Raw genomic sequence first — 20,455 nt, 5'->3', positions numbered from 1 at the left:
AGCAACTTTTTTTCTTTGCGACGAGAAAATGCACGACGACTTGCACAATTGCTTTCAATTGCTTTCGCTAGCAATACGCAATTGCCCTTTCATTCGCGTAGGACCCTCCGTTGGTTCTCAACCGCGCGCCCGTTTAGTTGAGGAAACCTGCGCGAGCGGGCTAATCAGAACAAACTAATTGTCGACGGCCACACTCGAAAGTTCACGAGCCGTATTCTGGACCGTATTATGCAAACTATATTAGTTTTTTTGTACAGCCGAAAACACTAAGGCCGTATATTTTATTTATTTACTTATTTAACATACTTTCAGGGTCCAACAGCATTACGGAGAGAAAATATGATTTACTGCATTTTTGAGACTGTGCTGTAGTTAAGTATACATGCCGCCTCAGAATAATTATCGTGACATCGCACTTGAGTGTCGGTTAATTTCGTCACTGAGCGAGCACATACGGTATACATGAAGAAAAAGAAAAAGAAGAAGCAGCGATTGCATTTCTTACATAATAACTTTTCTTCGACGTTTCCTCTTGACGTTACCGACAACGCTCGGATGAACTCCTCGAACTCTATGGAGCCGTCCTGAAAAGGAAATAAATGCAGAACAAGTTGGAGAATGACATCAAGAACAAAACTAATCTTGGAGAGGAAAAGCAGTAGTAGAAGAAGAAATGCATGCAGTACGGTCCATGATACTGAGTTCCGACAACACGCACACGAAATTTCACAACTTGCCGCGTGCTGTCAGAAGCTTGCGCACAGGAAGGTGGACAGACAGCAGCCTCCCCCCAGGGCAGGCCGGCAGTTTAATACAGAGAGAAGCATGGCCCAAGGCAAGCAGCGCTTTCAGCGTGTATGCTGCGCACGTCACCAATGCAGCTATCGGATTAGCATTTGCGAGTTGGATGATGACGGCAATTGCACAAGGAACGAATTTTGATCACCTGCTCTTTAGTATTTATTCTTATTTTTCTCACTCATGTATTGGTGAAATTTCTCGACCTGCGAGAATTCCAGTTTTCCTTATGCCTTTTTTTTCGGTCCTAATTCAATCACCCTAGCAATCGCCCATTCGACTATAAATTCTGGGACCGAAAGTAACTGTTCTGGTATTCACAAAACGTTCTTGCGCTATAATAGGCCTCTCCCTGTTTGCAAACAGTGTGACGGCACTGCATGTGAGCGCTCCGCCCATCTGTATGTATGTAGGAGGGGCTACTGGTTGACAAAAAAACGTTCAGCCAGCTAGATCATTCATCATAGGAGCGTTGCTTGTATCTAAATTGCTGCGATCGTGATTTCTGGTATTGCGATTTTCTGAACCGAAATCACCTTCAAAGTATGGAGCATGTCTATAGAGTGGATCCCCCTATTATTAGTGGCACCATACACGGTTTCTTCAATTACACCGCTTCATCAAATCAACATATAGTGATTTCGTAAGAATGCCCTTCCGTAGAGCACACAACACCAACAATTGCATTGCTCTTTAAAAACGTACGTTTTATAGCCGCAAGTGTATATTTTCACGGTGCCGAAGTGACTTTTTGCTTAAATAACTTTTTTTTTTCATTGCATTGGAGTGCAGCTACTCTGTGTGCCATTATACACTATACATAGTCCTAAACTATATACAAGATGAACTTGCTTTACAAATATCAGCTGCTGAGCCCGTGGTCGTGGCTCCGCATCTCGTTGGGGGTGGAATACAAAATGCGTGTACAGTGCTCTAGAACCACGTTAAAGAACTCCATGTGATCAAAGTTAATCTGGAACCCTCCACCATGGCGTCCCTCATAAATTACTGCGCAATTCCTGGAAGTTACGCAAAATAATTTAATTATTTTACCTATGAGGCATTGTCATGCGAGTTTGCGAAATGTACATTAATACATAATTTGTCGCGCGATAACTTCGCTGTGCTTGATGCCTCGAGAGTGCTTGCTGCCTCGCTTGGCTGCTTTTAATTTGAGAAAACCCAATCTTTCACGTTAATGTGCATCACCACAACAGAAAGTTCGCGCTCCACACCCCAGCACATCCCGACAAGCGTGGCGCATTTCCCAAGAAAAGCCGGTGTCGTTGGTAGTCATTGTATACGGTCCACCAAAAACAACAAAGCGTTCCACTTCCGCAAGTAAAAAAAGCCGGCGTCGCCAGTTTTACACCGCGCAGTTTATCCCGCACCAATCTTCGATAGCGCACAGTACCACGAACGTGACAGACAAGATAATTGTGGAGGATCACGTAAAAAACGATAATAATAATAATAATAATAATAATAATAATAATAATAATAATAATAATAATAATAATAATAATAATAATAATAATAATAATAAACACGTCCATGTGGCACGCAACCGCGTCAACTACTGCACGGTTGCACTATGCCGAGAACCGGTAGCTGTATGCATGGAGGAAGAAAAAATGTAGGAGGGAGCATTGCGTCACGCAGCCAGCCTTGGCAAGCGAACGCTTTGTGTAGCCAGCAGTGGTGGCCCAACACGTGACCTCTTGCGTCGAGATCACGGAGAATCGAGATTTGCCGTTTGGTTACCGGTAGTTTTTATTCAGTGCGCGCTCGGCCGGCAGCTGCTCACATGCAGGAAGGAAAAATATTTTTTCTTGTTTTTTTTCTTGTTTTTTATATCAAGAGTTTCAAATGGTTCTGAATGGGTATTGAAGAAAAAAATCAACCGGGAGTACTGAAACCTACCGCGCGCTCTGACGTATCCTCTGTGCTCTGACGTTTTTAGCACGTGTTGGGCCACCACAGTCGGCGTCAATGGCGTTGCGGTAGGCTTCCTCCTATCTTTTTCCTTCCTCCATGGCTGTATGTTTTGCCAACCAGGGTCACTACACGTGTGCCGGTGACGTCACGCTACGACGTTACGCGGCCCTTTGTGACATGGCACGGGAGATGCCTATCATTCATGCCAATGGCGAAGCACATTTAGGAACGAATAGCTTTGTCAATTCGGCCCCTGAGTAGCTGACCTCTCACTATATAAAGGGTAACCTTGTGTGTGCAACTTCTGGCGTATTTTGGGCGCGGTGTTGGTCGTAGTCTGTATGCCTGTATTTAGTTGCACAACAAGGGCACAGCTAACATTCGCGAAAGGCACACCGCGGGAAATCTGCTTCAATCGGTAGCGTGAGACAGATTGCCTCGGGAAATATCAACGCGTGCATGGAGTGGAACCGTAAAGTGAACACACGCAAGCTGAGCGAACCCACGCCGAAAATGCGGAAGAAGCACGTCCCTCGTAGTTGTGCCCACAACGCAATAAAAATAGCTGCATTGTGTTTCACGTGGCTGCAGCCACGCAAGGCGGTTTTCGCCTCAGACTACAGCGTAGGCCTCGCACGGAGTGACATGTCGCATTAAAAGGGCTTATTAAAATAAGTTTCATCAATTCATTTATTTCTTTATTTCTGTAAGTGCCCACGAACAGCACAGGGCCTTGGTAATGGTGTACACAACAAAACCAGAAAACAAACACACATGATACTTAAGAAACATGGAAGAGAACAAATATGAACTTCATCAAAGTTCAAGCAATACTTACAAAGTCAGCTAAAAAACAGACGCGCGAAGAAAATAGGTCGACATCTAGACGTAGACTATTGTGCTGGGTTATAAGACGGATAATAGGGCTCAGGTTAGACACATCATGAATGTAAAAAAAAAAAAGAAAAAAATCCAAGCACACCTAAGCAAAACTTAGCGGTAAATGCGAAAACATTAATGTCCAATTGAACGCCGCTGAGCGGTCCTTCGAGTTATGAACTCCTGGCGGGCAAGCGAGAGCGTTGAGGCGCTTGGCGCGTTTTGATTTGGCCTTACCGATGCGCAGTTAGAACGCAGGCGAGTGCTTGCGCGGACAAGGAACGCGCGGATAACACAGGCTTCCGAGAGCAAGAGCGAGAGTGACGTGACGTGGCGGCCATGCCCTCTCCCCTCACGCAACACCTGGCGCGCTAGTGGGGCAGCAGATGATCCCTTTCGCCCGCTTTGCTCCGTCGAGACGCGCTCGTGCCAAGGCGTAGCAGCCAATGGGAATTTAGGCGCCGTTCCGCTGCTAAAGACGCCGCACGTACCCCGGCTTTTTCGCTGAATGAGCCAGTTGACGCTTTCGCATCAAAACACTAGGTTTACGCAAGCCTGGTCGTAGTACAGTAAATACAAGAGCAGAAGTTAAGTTGCCACATAAAACTAGACCAGGTACAATTTTAAAGAAAAACACATGTTCAGGGTATTTTTGACGACCAGCGAGAGTGACAACGTTGAACCTCCGCAGAATCTGCTCGTAGTCATCATAATACTTGTGCCACAAGAAGCGATCGTATAGCAAACGAACAAATCATATCTGAGCATCTTCGATTTTTATTTCCTACGTGCTAGTTATGGTTTTCCATGCAACTGAACAGAACTCAAGTTTTGCTTGTACAAGAGCAAAATGCAAACGTAGATCGCATTTAACGTTTGAAAATACTTTGGAATTTTCTGGGGTTTTACGTGCCAAAACCACGATTTGATTATGAGGCACGCCGTAGTGGGGGACTGCGGATAAATTTTGACCACCAGGAGATCTACGGACGTTTTTGCATTTCGTCCCCATCTATATGCGGCCGCCGCGGCCGGGATTTGATCCCGTGAACTCGTACTTAGCAGCGCAACACCATAGGAAAAGGCTTTGATTCGCTTGATGTATGGCTTAATAATCTATATGAAGCATTCACTACAGCTGACACATGTGCATTGAACGTTAGCCCACAGTCAAAGGAAACGCCTAGATTACGGACAATAAAAACATTTAAAAAATTACGGACAGAGGATGATCCCTGAGGCATACCAGACAACAATTCTTATATAAGGAACGGAATAGTCGCCGCCAATTCGAGCATAATTTAACCATGGTGTGAGGTAGTCCTTGAACAAAGCACAAATGTTCGAACTGATGCCATAGGATAACAGTTTTTGTAGAAGCAGACCATGCGAGACAAGTTCGAAGGCCTTAGAAAGGTCGAAATACACGGTATCAGCTTGCTTACGGTTAGCGCAGAGGGAACCAACAGCGTGAAGAAAAGGCACAAGGTTAGTTTCAACAAATTGGCCTCAAGCAAATTCATGTTGAGAATTACTAATTTTGTTTTTGCAGAAACAGAACAGTTGTTCGAACAGAACCATTTTAGAAACTTTGGCGAATGAACATAAAAACGAGACCGGGTGATAATGTTTGGTGTTTGTCACGTTACCACTTTTGTACAGAGGGAAAACAATTGAAATCTTCCATTTCTAAGGAGAGGCACACGTTAAAACGCTGATATTGAAAGTGTGCGTTAGAATCGGAACAAAAATCGACGAGCAACCTTTCACAATAAAGCTCGGTATTTCGTCATGAACACGTGAACGCTTGTCTCAGCCTATTTATGACAATGACAACATTGTGTTCTGACAATTAAAGTCGGAGTTATAAAATGGTCACTATAGGTAAACCCTGTGTCATGCTCACCAGAAGCACGAGCTGCTTCCCGTAACAATATGTACAGAATAAAATTGTTCTGCGTACACAGTGGCGAAATTGTAGGAATTCGTAAGGATACCTCTTGCAAGGATCGCATAAGGCTGTTATGGGGGCCTTTTTAGGACATATTGTCTTTAGCATAGGTCCAAGAAAAGGTGCGGATCTCACGGAAACTGGTCAATATGAGTTCAAGGCTGCTCTGTTCTTTCCGGACTTAACTATCGGTACAACCCATGCCATTTATTCAGATATGGTTAAAGAACGGCAAGAGATGGCGCTTCCACTCCTCAGGTAGCTTAGGTTGGTGATTCAATACGGTCGCGCGGCACAGCGGCGACGCACAAAGTCTATGGCTGTGTGCAGCTCCCTCGATATGAATGAAGCATCCAGCACAGATGGCGTAGCGCGTGGAAGGGAGAAAGGAGTCACTGCGGATTTTCCAAGCTGGTAAATATCCGCAAACACCTCAGCCAGTGACACCAAAGGTTTGTCTTTCAATAAAGAAAGTGCGACAAAAGGTGGACTGAATACATTGTTTGCCACACCCCAATAATTAATTATGGGGTTTTACGTGCCCAAACCACGATCTGATTATGAGGCGCGCCGTAGTGGGGGGCTCCGGAATAATATGGACCACCTGGGGTTCTTTAACGTGCACCTAAATCTAAGTACACAGGTGTTTTCGCATTTCGCCGCCATCGAAATGCGGCCGCCGTGGCCGGGATTCGATCTCGCGACCTCGTGCTCAGCAGCCCACCACCATATCCACTAAGCAACCACGGCGGGTTACCACACCCCGTATTCTAGACATCGGAGTGAACACACTTAACATCTGACAAAAAGCATTCCATTGACACTTCCAGTGTTTCTAAGGGAGTCGGGGAATAGCTGCGTTGAGTCTGTTGAACACCGTCTTCAGAGCAGTGTCCTCCTTCTTTCGTACAAGCTGCCTCTCTGCCCTTCAACGTGCAGCGCACAGATTACGGAGCTTTAGCTCGGGAGCTGGAAAGTGCTGGGGCAGCTTTATAGTGGTAGTTGCTGCTGCCTTGCTTTCTAGCACCGCTTCAAAAAGCTCACCAGTACACTTCACAAGATGGTCTCCGTATTTGCCCCAGTTGATCACTTTGCCCATATTAGGCCCACTTTCGTGAAATCGAGTAGCACTTACGAAGACCGGGAAGTGATCACTCCCCAACCAATCTAGTGCTTCGACTGTTTTGAAATTTTAATGCAGCGTAAGATCAATTGTACTTGTGGATGCAGGTGGCCTATAACTCGGCACATATCTCTAGCTGACAAATCGCTTTCTCAACCTGCTTCCCACGGGGGATCCGTGTTTTTGTCGCCCCACATGCCATGATGCGCATTAAAGCGACGCCGTAGATGGGAACTGCACATTTATTTCGTGCATGTACAATTTTTTTAACGCGTACCTAAATCAAAGTACCCGAAAATGTTTTTGCAGTCCGCCCCGATCGACTTAGCAGCAGAACCCGCGGAGTCACCGTGGCGAGTAATTAAAAGCAATACAAAAACAAGGAAGGCATTGCACTAATGAAGACCGGTATGATTGCGCTTATACGTTTTTATTTAATTAAGTGTTCTTATATAAGACGTTGCGATTCCAGCTACTCTACGTTCTTTTAGCCATAAGAGAAATAACCACATAGTAATTCACTTGAATAAATTCGAAACAATAAAAAAAATGCGTCGGTCAATGCTGGAATACACTAATGCATAGTAAGTATTTCAAAGTTACAACAAGCAAGCAACATAGCACAAACGGCAAGTAAACATCACAGGCACAAGCGTCTTCAAAAGCAGTTTGTCGAGAACGAAAATAAATTATTAAAGTTGGAACGCATTCACGAATAGTTCGCTCAATTCAAATGCACTTGTTGCAATCCAGAATAGACACGTAACATCCATCAACTTAGGTCACGCTAACGTGCTCTTCAGGCGGAGTGCCCCGCATTACAAGAACGCACAAGTTAGAACCGCTCTTAAAAACCATACATTATGTGTCCGACTTTTGTCAAACATTGTTGAATTTTGCTTAAAAAGTAAAAAGAATAAGCTACTGTAACGCTCCGCAGTGCACGTACAAGAAATGTCGCTCACTCGTCGCGTTTACCTTGTTCTCGTCAAATACCCTGAACACGAGTGATGCGAACTTGGAGGGGTCCCCCCGGGGAAAGAACTGCTTGTATATTCTCAGGAAACCCTGCGTAAAGAAAACAAGGAAGAGAAAACATTCATCAAGGCCGGTGGCGTAGGGCATGAAACGGAGACTGCCAAGGGACCGCGCCACTGCGGCGCGACCCGTTTACGTAAACACTGCGTGTGCCCGTGCAAGCGGCTTACACAATGCGTGAGCGGCAGAGTCAACACGCTAACGTCGTCTGAGTGCGTTACAAGGCTTCCGTGGCGCAACACGCGAAAATCCAACAACCGCGCAAGGCGAAATAAATAGTGGCGGTTGGACAGGCGTAATCCGGAGAAACCGTAGCGCACGAGGTGCTGTCAGGCAACGACCCCGAGCGAGGAGCTGAAAAAGAAGAGAGGCGGCGAGAGAAGGAGATAAAAAAAAACATATTTGAACAACGTCAGACAAGCAGCAACCGCCTCTTCCTTTCTTCCTCAGAGACTGTCACTGGCCATTAGCGTCGACCCGTAGGCAGGTGTGAACCTCGGACCGTGCGCCGCGACAGAGTCTGCGGCAATAACTGTCCCGAATGGCGACACTCGTGTCATTTCTGCTCTCCTTTGTTCTCTCATTTGCCGCATTTTGCAACCTAATGCTGACGTGGGGTGAAAAAGTCCGTGTTTTCGTTGCGAGAAGCGAAGAACATTTAGCGTTATTCGCTGCTTAAGACGCTTTTGACGCATCGCTTAGAGTTCAAGCCGGACGCGTTGGGTGAACATGCGTTTCGCAAGCTCATGCAAGAAAGCGTAAAATACCTGCGCCAGTCTAAATGCATTTCAGGAAATAGACGCTTAGTATTGTAATTTAAAATAGACAAAATTCTTATTTCATGCAAAAGCAGAATTTGCTTCTACGTAAGAGCGGAGAAGTGGCAGAGTGTGGAAATTTAATAAAAAAACTATCTTTCTACAGTTTTCCGTACGAAAGCTGCGAGCGAATCTGTAAATGCGCAGAGATGACAAAATCTCAGTTGTGGAACGCTGTTTCTAAAGCGCTGTGTGCATGAACGCTAACTTATCGACTAGAATGACTTCCTATTCAGTATTTGGGGCTGCGGTCAACGCTTAGGAAGGCCGCCATGCGTGCAACTGCGGCGCGTAACACCACCAGCAGATGTGTTTGCTTTTGAATGGGAGCGGTGTGTCCTGGTCTGCACCACTGTCGCGACGTTCCTTAAAGCACTTAACACTCATCTGCAACTGCACGCGGGCTGTTTCACTCGACTAGGCGAGATTCGGACTTCCCCTGGTAAGAACAGAGAGGCACAGAGAGGCTTTTGCTCACTGCTGCCTACCGACTTCCTGCTGGCCGTGGGGTGTAAAAGCGCCTGCAGTTCTACTTCACATGCCGCTCTGCGACAGATCGGGATTCTGTCGAGCATGTTTACCAGCGCGTTGCTGAGACCTACTATTCCATTAATCCTCCCTTCCAATCCCATTGGCCCTTTGTCTAGGGCCGTACCACATAGCCGAACAAAAACTGCGTTCTCCTCGTTGCCTTTCGGACAATGGAAATGTCACGCACTCCCCTTAGTGAAATACAAGGGAAACGCAGACATCCTCTGATTATGTTGACACTGATCTGATGCGAAGAAACATTTGTCGCGTTTAAGTGAAACGAGTGATTGCTCGTAGAACATTTTTATTTGCGAAAGGAAAAAACTGCTATCCACCCCTTTGCAGTACGAAACTACAATTGGAAACCAATCGGCTGCGAAGCTTCTTTTCTAAGAAATGAGCATGGGTTTCCTTCGTAGCTTCGAGCTTCACCAAGGTGGATGACAATTTTTTCCCTTTCACGTAACTTCCTCCGCCTTTCGAGTTTCCGCAGAGCTGATTTTTCATTATTATTGAGGTCCCAGATTTTTTAAAGCAATAATTGAACAAAGTGAGATCACTTCAATAAGTGAAGCATCACCGTTTAGATTTCCAGTTATGTAGCTCGAACACGAGAAGGTACGTCGCAGTTGAAGTGGCACGTGATTAAAAGTTTAACGTGCACAAAATCAATCCGACACGGGTTGCGACTTATGTGTAATTATAGTTTAGGCTACTGTTTTTTTTCTAAAATTTTATTTACCAAGCAGTGGTACCTTCCGAAGATCACATGCATTATATATGATTTTTGTTTTGGCCTTAGACACACCTAACGAGTGCAGTCTACAGAAATGTGATAAGTCTTCTTGACACTTGCGCGTTTATCAACCTGACTGCTGAACTTACTTTCTTTTTTAACGCGATTGCGTTAAGGGCCCCATGTCGCAGAAAATCCGGCGTCGGCCACCGGCGTGCGATGCGGGTAGCGGAGAAAATCCCCAACCACCCGACCGCGCAGGCCCGCCACGTGGTGCAAGGTTTTGGTGAACAAAAATTGAATTTCTCACAGTGAAATCCGTCAGGAAAATGGTAAAGTACGACTTTACCATTCGGCGTCGGATTCGCCGTCGGGCTGTTTACCAATCGGCGTCGGATTGTAATTTGAATGTACGAGAAAACCTAATTCTGCTACGACGAAACTCAAACACAAACCCATTTTCCAGTATTTCTACCAGACCTACAGCCGCGCGTTGCGATGCGAACGGGTACCGATAACGCTTTCGCGTTCTACTCTTAAAGGCGAAGCTTAAGCGTCCTCCAATTTTACTTTTAATCTACCATTTTTTTTGTCATTCTTGCAAAATAACATTGGTGTCTGAACAGTCTCAGTGCACTATCTGCGGGAGTTCACCATTCCGGAGACTCGCTTCTTTGAAAACGATTGTATTGTTTTTTAATGACACTTCCTCTCTGGGTTATTAATCCTCCGCCGGAAGGAAATGGAGGTCAGGGTGGGGTGGGATGGTGGGGTAGGATGTGGTAGGATAGTAATGCAGAAGTTTGGCTTCTGTTCTGTTGTCCCGATGGTGATGGGCAATCTTCTCCGCTCTAAATGCTGCAAAAAAGATGCCCATACGGCATTCAGGATCCTGGATTCAACTTAGAAGCGCAGCTGTGCCACCATGGATTTTTTGGGAACTATTACCCAATCACAGTAGGTAAGTGGTCGGTTGTCCGCCTGTCGCCAGCGCATTCCGTAGTTCTATGTTATAAAATGGTTATCTTGCCAACACATACTCCCAACGAAATTATTTGCCAAAATTTGCACAGTTTAAGTAGTTCGCAACTATTTAAAAAATATATTTTGACAAAGACACGGAACGAGGCAGAGTAGCATTGGTGGTTCAGATTTCGCTGTAACACTATGCCTTTAGCTCCATTCAGATCCCTGCACAGGATAAGCAAGGTTACTTGAACATAACTGAGCACTCTTGCTCAGCAATGAGGTGTGAAATTGCCATTAACTCTGTGCGAATTTGTAAGTACTGATGCCGTGCACGGACCATCACTTTCTCCTCCCCTTTCTCCCCTTCATCCCCCTTTCTTATTAAATTGAACGTTTCTAGGTGGAGTGGGATAAGTTTTGAGGCAGCGGTGCTGGGAATGTGAAGAGGAGGATAGTATGCGTAGGGCGCGATGACCGATTGATTCGTTGCGTCAATCATGACGTCATCCCCAGTTCGACGGATTCGCAACTGTGCGCGGTCGCCGCAGAAGGGCCGCGCCTTATCTGGGCACCATACTTCAGGACAACTTGAATTTTGCTAAATCCATTTACGAAACACTTGCCCATAGCAGCTCACCAGCGTATGCCCTTGGACCCTTTGTTAGGCAGCTCTCAGACTTTATAGCATATTTACCCTCAGTGTAAGGTAAACAAACCGGGCGCTCCGCGTGATTGTCCTCCCTGTCTTTCAATTATATCTCTCCCCCTTTGCAAAGGCGCGCTCACGCGCGCACGCACGCACGCACGCACACACACACACACACACACACACACACACACACACACACACACACACACACACACACACACACACACACACACACACACGCCTAGAACGAGAAAAAAAAATGTACCCTGTAAAGCGTGCTCTGCTGTCTGAACACTCTTTATGCGGAGGAGCGTGTTTGACGAACACAAGCCCCCCGAAGGACACTGTTGCGCGTTGCTCGCAGTGCAAATAGCCAGCCTGCACGTGGCACACATTAGTTAAGTACCCATCAATTAAGTACCCCACATTAGTTAAGTACCCCATCAATTAAGTACCCCTCAATGCCCTTCATTATACCTGTAAAGAAGCATGACTAAATAAATAACCACTAGGTTAGACGTCGTGTTAGTTTTTTTTTTTTTTTTGCTACAAAGAGGCTTTTATTAACACTGCCAAATGTGACAGGAATCACGTTTGTTTTATTTGTTTATGCTTGCTTCAAAAGGCTCTGAACTTGAGCTTGTCTGAGCTTGAGCTAGTTAAAAAAAGAAAAAAAAAAAACGAGACAGGAAAGACGAATAGGACAGCGCCTGTCCCGTCCGTCTTGCTTATCTCGTTTTTTGCGCTGTTTAACCGTTATGAAGTGCTCGCTTCCTTTACCGCTGCGGAAGATATGCAGATAGCTTAACGGCGAGCGACTAAATGATGACCGGAAACATTTGGTACGGATACCAATAACAGCAGCAGGAATGTAGGTTTTAGGGACGTGTACCTCTCGATTTCGGTGAACAGTGGTCAGTCATGGTGACGTTGTGTCAACTCTGATTTATAATAAGTCATAATTCCATAGATGCGTATAAGCGTTGTTTGTACAGTGAAAATGAAATTTCTAGTTTGAAGAAAATACCAGTATTTAGAAAAAAATATGCCTGAATTACTGTTGACTCAAACGTGTCAGAATGGCTTCAGAAACGAGAGGAGCCCAAAAAATCTGGCTCAAAGAGGCACGCCTCTGACGTCACGAGCATCTCCAATGTGGCGCAAGTGCCGACAGTTACACACCATAAATGTTGCTGAACGGGCGAACGAAAGGACACTCGTTCTGGCTTATAAGTGCTGTTTGTAGTAAGAGAAGGACTTTTGTAAGCTGCAGCTGATGACGCAGAGTATACAGCATTTCTTCAATTTTTATGTCTCAGTGTTTCCTTGCTTCTACCACACTGCAATGTTTTCTTTATCACAAACCTCCACATTCCCTGTTGTCGCCTGTTTTTCTGTCTGCGTTCTAGACCACCTGCTTTCTCTCCGCCCATTATGCAGATGTGGCAAGTGCCCGCAGTGGTAATTTCTCGCTCTCTTAAACCCTTGGAAGCAGCGACATTACAACTACAGAACAAAATAAAGGATGAGCTGAAATAATAAACAGAATTGCTTTGTTTTAAAAGCCGCCACAGCATCTCTGACATATACAGTGAACTAGGTTTAGTTGCACCACGGGGACATGGGAGCATTTTGTTAGCAGAAAGTTTGCATATAGAAGGAATATTGAAGTTTCGGAAAGAAAGATTCTTGCAGGGTGGTAAATCTGTTAAACCGTAACTAGATGACAGCGCTGTTCAGAAAACTAGGAAGCGGTCATAGAGAGACTGAAGCGATTAAGCTTCATTAGTGTTTTATCACAAGAAGAAAAGAAAATAGTAAATAAAGTTACACCACCGAGTAAATAAACGCAGGTGGTATAACGCAGCTGATAATGAGGGTTAGGCTGATTCTCTTCTCTGTGGAAGTGGAAAGATGAAGTAAAATGTTCCCGCTGATTTCTTTACAGCATCTAATCCAATCATTGGGAGAAGTGCATGGTTCGAATAACACGCTTAGCTAACTCTCTTAAGGCTACGCTTCTGTAGCAGCTCACATAGCTTTACGCGAATTGTCAAAGACTCCTTGATTACTTTTGGGGCACTTGCCATTTCGCAAGGATTCCAAGTATAGCACTGTAACATGACCATTATATAATAGGCTCGTTCTGTGCACTAGAGGAATAAATTTGATATAACCCTGAAATGTAACGATAACCGCAGTTTATTTATTTATTTATTTATTTATTTATTTATTTATTTATTTATTTATTTATTTATTTATTTATTTATTTATTATTTATTTATTTATTTATTTATTTATTTATTTATTTATTTATTTATTTATTTATTTATTTAAAAATACCCTATAGTACCCGAGAGACATTGCCTAAGGTGGCTTTGCGCAGGAAATGAGGCACTCTTCAAAAAATGCCGGTAGTAGCAATTTATTACATAAATAGTAAAGATGAACGCAACAAAAATCAGTTTAAAATGTAAGGGGATGCACGGGTGTTACGCATACATTTATAAAACAATATCACACAATATGGCAGTGCAAGAATGCGAGATAACTGCCTTAAAAACACCTACAAAAATTAGAAAAAAATAAGAACGAGCGTATCATAGCATTTAGTTATTACAAAAGATTTCGTAACTAACACATAACTACAATACATCATCATCATCATCGTCATCACGTTTATTTTTGTCCACTGCAGGACGATAATACACTATAATACAACTAAATACAATACACGCATAAATAAGGGATTTATAAGCACAGTAAAAGAAGACTCGAAAAAATAAAGAAACTGGTAAGACGTGCAATTATGTAGTCATTATAAAAATTCATGATTAGTAGATAACGTAATTATTCGTGGTCACTCTCAGAGGCTATGATATCAGGAAGGTCGTTCCAAAGACGAATGACTCGTGGGACTGCGGATGACTGAGAGGCGCCATAATTTGGGTTTTTTTTTTTTTTTTTTTTTTTGCTTAGCGGAGCATAATGCCAATGAGACGGCAGCCCAGTCTGAGGAACTCATCATAAGTCAGTGCACTGCGAAGCTTGCATTATCTTCGTTAGCTATTGAACGTGCACACAGACTGGGTAAATTCTGTGAAGGAAAAAATCGGCCCATCATTGTTCGCTTCAATTCTTTCAAAGACCGCCAAGCCGTGTTTGCAAAAGCATTCAAGCTTAAGGGATCGAACGTTGCTATATCTGAAGACATTTCCCGTACTGTCCGTGATAAGCGAAAGAAATTATGGGCGTATGCCAAATAAAACAGCGAAGGAGGCTTGAAACCAGTTCTGAAGTTTGATACGCTTCACTTGGGGAGCAGGCGCTTTCAATGGGACAGTAAAGCCGGCGTTGTACGGGAGCAATGACAAAGTACTGTTAATGCTGCGATGTGCCCCATCAGCATTCTGTTAATCAACTGCCGCAGTGTAAAAAATAAAGTTGATGATTTTCAATTTTTTTTCTTCGTACCATCCAACTGACCATTGTTTTGGGAACAGAATCTTGGCTAAACCCGACTACCGTAAGCACTGAAGTATTCCCTGACACGTACGAGTGCTATCGTCGAGACCGCTGTGCACGTGGCGGAGGGGTGTTTATTCTTGGCCATAATAGTATCCCGATTGTCCGAATGGAATTTCCCGATAATGAAACTGAATCAATTTTTTGTAAAGTAAGGCTGCCGAATGGGAAAACAACTGTTCTTGGGTCATTTTATAGGCCTCCTGGTCCTTGTGTAGAACCACTAGTTCATTTATCCAATTTTCTTGAAACTATTAGCAATGAATGCCTTGTCCTAGGGGGGGACTTTAACCTTCCGGATATTGACTGGTCAGCTGGGGAACCAAGGGGTACTGCTCGAGGGAGTCTACACTCAACTTCATTTGATATTGTAGATCAGAACACTTTCTATCAGTACGTGCACGAGCCATCGCGCACTGACGGAACAGGTCACGTTCTCGACCTCTTGCTCTGTAACGTACCTGATGTTGTGTACAATGTACGGGTGTTGCCAGGTTTGAGCGATCACAACGTTGTTCTAGCAGATTATCAGTTCTGTATGTGAAGGTTGCAAAAACACCTAGTCAAAAGATTTATGCCTACAGCAAGGCCAACTACGAGGCGATTAGTGCTGCTTTCGAGTCGTTCTTTCCAACTTTTGATGCACTCGCAGATGATCTAGATATCGAACAACTGTGGAATACTTTCAAACTGAAAATGTTTGAACTACGTGAAGCTTTTGTCCCATCACGAGTTATATCAAGTAGGCGAGCTCGAGACAAACCCTGGTTTAACTCAGAGTTACGTGCCCTTGTTCGACGACGGCGACGAACTTATCAAAGATACAAGGCGTCTAATTCGCCAGAGCATTAGGCCTTGCTGAAAGCAGTAAAAATTGATTTTAGTCAAAAGTCTGACATCGCTAAGGACTTGTATTTTTTTAATCTAGGTAAAAGACTTGTCAGGGATACCAAAGAATTTTGGAGGTATGTGAAGCGTAATGGGAAGCACAACAGATCGATACCTGCTTTAAAAAATGATGAAACAATTATTAATGATAATGAGTCTAAAGTTGAAATTTTTAGCCGTTATTTTTCATCTGTGCTTTTGTCGTCTAGCTCATCTACGGTCTGTTTTGAATTACCTGTTGAAATAGACCGCATGCCGGAAGTCACCTTTTGTGTCGATGGTATCCGTAAATTATTAAAAGATGTGAACCAGGCTAAAGCATGCGGCCCTGATGACATTCCTGCCGCTATCATAAGGAATTGTGCGGACGCGTTATGCTTTTATTTCACTCGATTGTTCCAGAAGTCCCTCAGTGAAATAGACACTGCCTGATGATTGGAAATTAGCTCGAGTCGTGCCAATATATAAGAGTGGTGTGCGATAACTCCGTTCAGAACTACAGGCCCGTTTCGTTAACTAGTATAACCTGCAAAATTATGGAGCACGTAATATACAGTTGCGTTATGGCCCATTTAACTCAACATAATCTCCTAAGCCCCAGCCAACATGGTTTCAGGCGTGGTTTATGTTGCAATACACAGTTGGTAGAGTTTATACACGATTTAGCCTCGGCAATTGATAAGCAACAAGTTGTGGACTGCGTTTTCTTGGATTTCCGTAAAGCATTTGATGCAGTCGCACATAGTCTCCTAATCTCTAAATTAAAAGCTTATAACTTGGATGGTCAAATAATAGCGTGGATTGCTGAATATTTGTCATTGCGGAAACAGGCTGTTGTTCTGACCGGTATATCTTCACAATACGCACCAGTTACGTCGGGAGTTCCCCAAGGTTCAGTGTTGGGGCCACTATTGTTTTTGTTGTACATTAATGATATTTCAATTGGTGTACAGTCTTCATTCAGGATGTTTGCCGATGATTGTGTTGTTTATAGAGTCGTAGATTCCATTCCCGATTCACAAACCTTGCAAGTTGACTTAAATACTATAGCAGACTGGTGTGTGCATTGGGATATGCCATTAAATATAAATAAGACTGTTCACGTCACCTTCACAAGAAAACGAGCTAATCATCCGTATAGGTATAGAATTCATGATTTTACTCTAAACATAAGCAATTGGAATTTAAATATCTAGGCGTCAGTTTTGCTTCTGATTTACGATGGAACAAGCATGTTAACTATATTGGAAATAAGGCAGCATCAGTTTTGGGATTCTTGCGGCGCAATTTTAGTCATTTACCGAGTAACTTAAAAACGCAGCTGTATTTCAGTCATGTACATTCAATACATGAATATCGATGTGTTTGTTGGGACCCACACACATCTGAGCTTATAAATAAATTAGAAAAAATCAGAATAGGGCAGTTAGATTTGTTCTTGGTAACTATAGTCGGCAGCTTAGCATGACAGAAAGCAAACATAAACTTAAATGGCAAGAGCTGAAGGATCGTAGAAGGCATATCAGATTAAAATATTTCCACGATATTTATTATTCTAAAACAGGCATAAACCGCGAACAATATATCCAGGCACCACACTACATATCTAAGCGACTGGACCATTGTTTGAAGGTCAGGGAACTTTCTTGTAGGGGTGACGTTTTCCGTTATCCTTTTTTTTTTTTTTGTTAGAACTGTTCGAGATTGGAGCAGTTTGCCATCGCGCATTGTATACATCACAGAAAATGATGCTTTCTTCCACGCATTTTAATTATTTGTTCATGTATTTAGTTAAGTCTGTAACCTCCCTGCTGTAATGCCCTACGGGGCGATGCCGGTAACTAATAAATAAATAAATAAATAAATAAATAAATAAATAAATAAATAAATAAATAAATAAATAAATAAATAAATAAATAAATAAATAAATAAATAATCAGTTAAATGTTAGTGTTGTGCCGTAGATGCGCATGAAGCTGAACTGGTTGTACAATCTATGTGACCTGAAATGTGAAACTTCAAGATGCATAAATGATGGCGTTGTATTATGGACATATTCATGAAATAATGACAATAGAGCAATTTCGCGACTAATATGTAATGGCTGCAGAGAGAGGCCCAGTTTAAATTGCGTTATACGAGGTGCTACCCAGAAGTTCCAGGAATTCAGTCGTAAAAAAGAAAGTGTTGACCATAACGCCTAATCAGCACTGTCTCCTTCAAAGGAGACAGTGCTTGAGCATGCTCCCTTGAGCATGTATACACCGATCCTCGTTTTTCTGCCCCGATTTCATGCTCTCGTGGAGCTCTCTAGGCGACAGTGTGTTGAGGACCACCTGCGATTCCGACTGAACCAGTTCAACAGTGTGAAACCGACGTCCTTTCAGCTTGAACTTCAACTTGGGGCACAGGAAAAAGTCACAAAGGGCGAGGTCATGTGAATAGCGTGGGTGCGGAAGCACTGTGATTTGTTTGGGGGTCAGAAACTGTCAAACAACGAGTGATGTTTGAGCGGGCGCGTTGTCGTCATGAAGAAGCCAGTTGTTCTTCCACTTCTCCGGACGTTTGCGACGAATGCGCTATCTTAAGCACCTCAAAACGCCCCAGTAAAGCTCGCTATTTCCGGTTTGTCAAGGAGGCAAGAATTCCTTGTGAACAATTCCGTGTAGGTAAAAAAAAAAAAACAGTGAGCGTGGAGTCATGGACTTCCCATTCTCACAAACTTGACGTGCCTTTCGTGGCCGCTGTCTCACCCCCGGTTATTACACTGGAGAGGAATGTTGAGATTGCCTGACTTGTTGCTTCAGTTCCGTACAGACAGAATCTCGGTGCAGCTTCTGTTCGTCACTGTGCAGTCTTGGCACGAATTTTGCAGAAATATGCCTTTTGTTCAAAACATCCGACAAAATTCGCTGAACTGTTCCGTACAATTGTCCTACAATGTCGTAGACATCCTTTATAGTTAGCCTGTCATTTCCAAGGACAGCCTTGCAAGGAACTTCCTCCGCTATCGTTTCCGGGGTTGTGATCGTTGACGGGCATCCAGAACGTTCATCGTCGTCAACACACATTCGAGCCTCTTTGAAGCGCTTATGCCATAAGAACGTCCTACTTTGGCTCATGGTGTCGACTCCAAAAGCGTCCTCTAGCATACAATGAGTTTCCTCCGCATGTTTTGCCAAATTTAAAACAAAACTTGAAGCGAAGTCTTCGCATCTTGAAGTCTGCCACATTGGTCGCTAATAAATGCGCCAAATCAGTGAAACATTGGGTTGCAAAACAACACTCGCAAAACAGTACTTCTTAGATGCAAGTCGTTTAGCACACTGATCCGCAAGGCATACTGCTAGTCACATCTAGCGGCGGAATTGTGTACCCCACTCAGGAATTGTGTACCCCACTACTTCATAAGTAAATACTTCTTATGAAGAGACCCGACAGATGCAGTGCATTCGAGTCGGTCAAAACTTAAGTAAGCTAATTTAGGAAAGTTTATGGAAGTTACGGCGTGTCTACCCCAATGATCAAGAAGCATTGGTGCATATGAAAGTGATGTGCGGTGACCACGAAAGGGTTGGAGTGAAGTTAACACCAAGATATTTGTAGTGTGTATCATGCAAGACTATGCTGTTAGTTAAATGATGGAGAAAGAGAGAGAGATAAATGAGATGGGAAAGGCAGGGAGGTTAACCGGAAGGTAATTATCCAGTTTGCTACCCTGCATTGGGGAATGGGTAAGGGGAGACAGAAAGATAAAGAAAAATGCACACACATAGAAAGAGAAGGACATCAGGAAAACACACACACACACACACACACACACACACACACACACACACACGCACACGCACACGCACACGCACACGCACACACACACACACACACACACACACACAAGGGAACTCGATCAGGAGTGCGACAGTCGTTCAAGCAGGTCGCTTGTCCGGAGGAACCTCAGCAGCGCGCTCATCACCTTCTGGTGTGAAGACCGCATCAGCCGGCATTCTAAGATCGTCTGCTCAGAAAGCGGCCGGTCGTCGAGGCGCGCCAGCGTCTTCACGAGGGTCTGCCTCTGGGAGCTTTAGCGGGGACAATGACAAAAGATATGTTCGATTGTTTCCTCGCTGTCGCAACTATCACAGGTGGCGCTGTCAGCCATTCCGATGCGGCAACCAATTGCATTCGTAAAAGATACTCCAAGCCACAGTTGGCAGAGAGCAGTTGTCTCGATTCGGGAAAGTCCAGATGGAATATGTAGTCGGAGGGATGGATCCAAGCGGTGCAGTCGAGTATACCGGAAACCTGGCGTGTTCCACATGGATCGAGTGGCATCACGCGCGAGTATAGGAAGCTTTGCTGCTGCATCGGTTCTTGAAAGTGAAATGGGTTCCTTCACAGAATTTTTGTGAGCCCTCCTAGCAGCTTCATCGGCCTGTTCGTTGCCCATGATGCCACAGTGGCCTGGGAGCCAATGAAAAGTAATATCATGTCCTTTTTCTACTAGTTGGTGATATATCTGCCTTATTTCAAGCACAAGTTGGTCTTGTGGTCCACGACGCAGAGCGGATAGCAGACACTGAAACTCATTGTATGCTAGCAGACACGGGCCTTC

The 20,455-nt window shown here is 44.0% G+C and overlaps 1 protein-coding gene across 1 annotated transcript in view; it reads right to left on the bottom strand.

Annotated features, from left to right (window-relative positions):
• Nucleotides 1-20,455, bottom strand: part of LOC119437206 (frequenin-1-like) — a 275,518-nt gene that overhangs the window by 44,155 nt on the left and 210,908 nt on the right. The window contains exons 4-5 of the mRNA XM_037704257.2: nucleotides 7,668-7,757; nucleotides 506-584 (exon numbers count right to left, since the gene is read on the bottom strand). Of these exons, the coding sequence (XP_037560185.2) occupies nucleotides 506-584; nucleotides 7,668-7,757 (169 nt within the window). The remainder of the gene's footprint in view (nucleotides 1-505; nucleotides 585-7,667; nucleotides 7,758-20,455) is intronic.

The sequence above is a fragment of the Dermacentor silvarum genome, chromosome 1, assembly GCF_013339745.2.
Source record: "Dermacentor silvarum isolate Dsil-2018 chromosome 1, BIME_Dsil_1.4, whole genome shotgun sequence".
Classification (NCBI taxonomy): Eukaryota; Metazoa; Arthropoda; class Arachnida; order Ixodida; family Ixodidae; genus Dermacentor; species Dermacentor silvarum.
The sequence above is the reverse complement of the archived record's forward strand: the minus strand, read 5'-3'. Positions and strand labels throughout refer to the sequence as shown.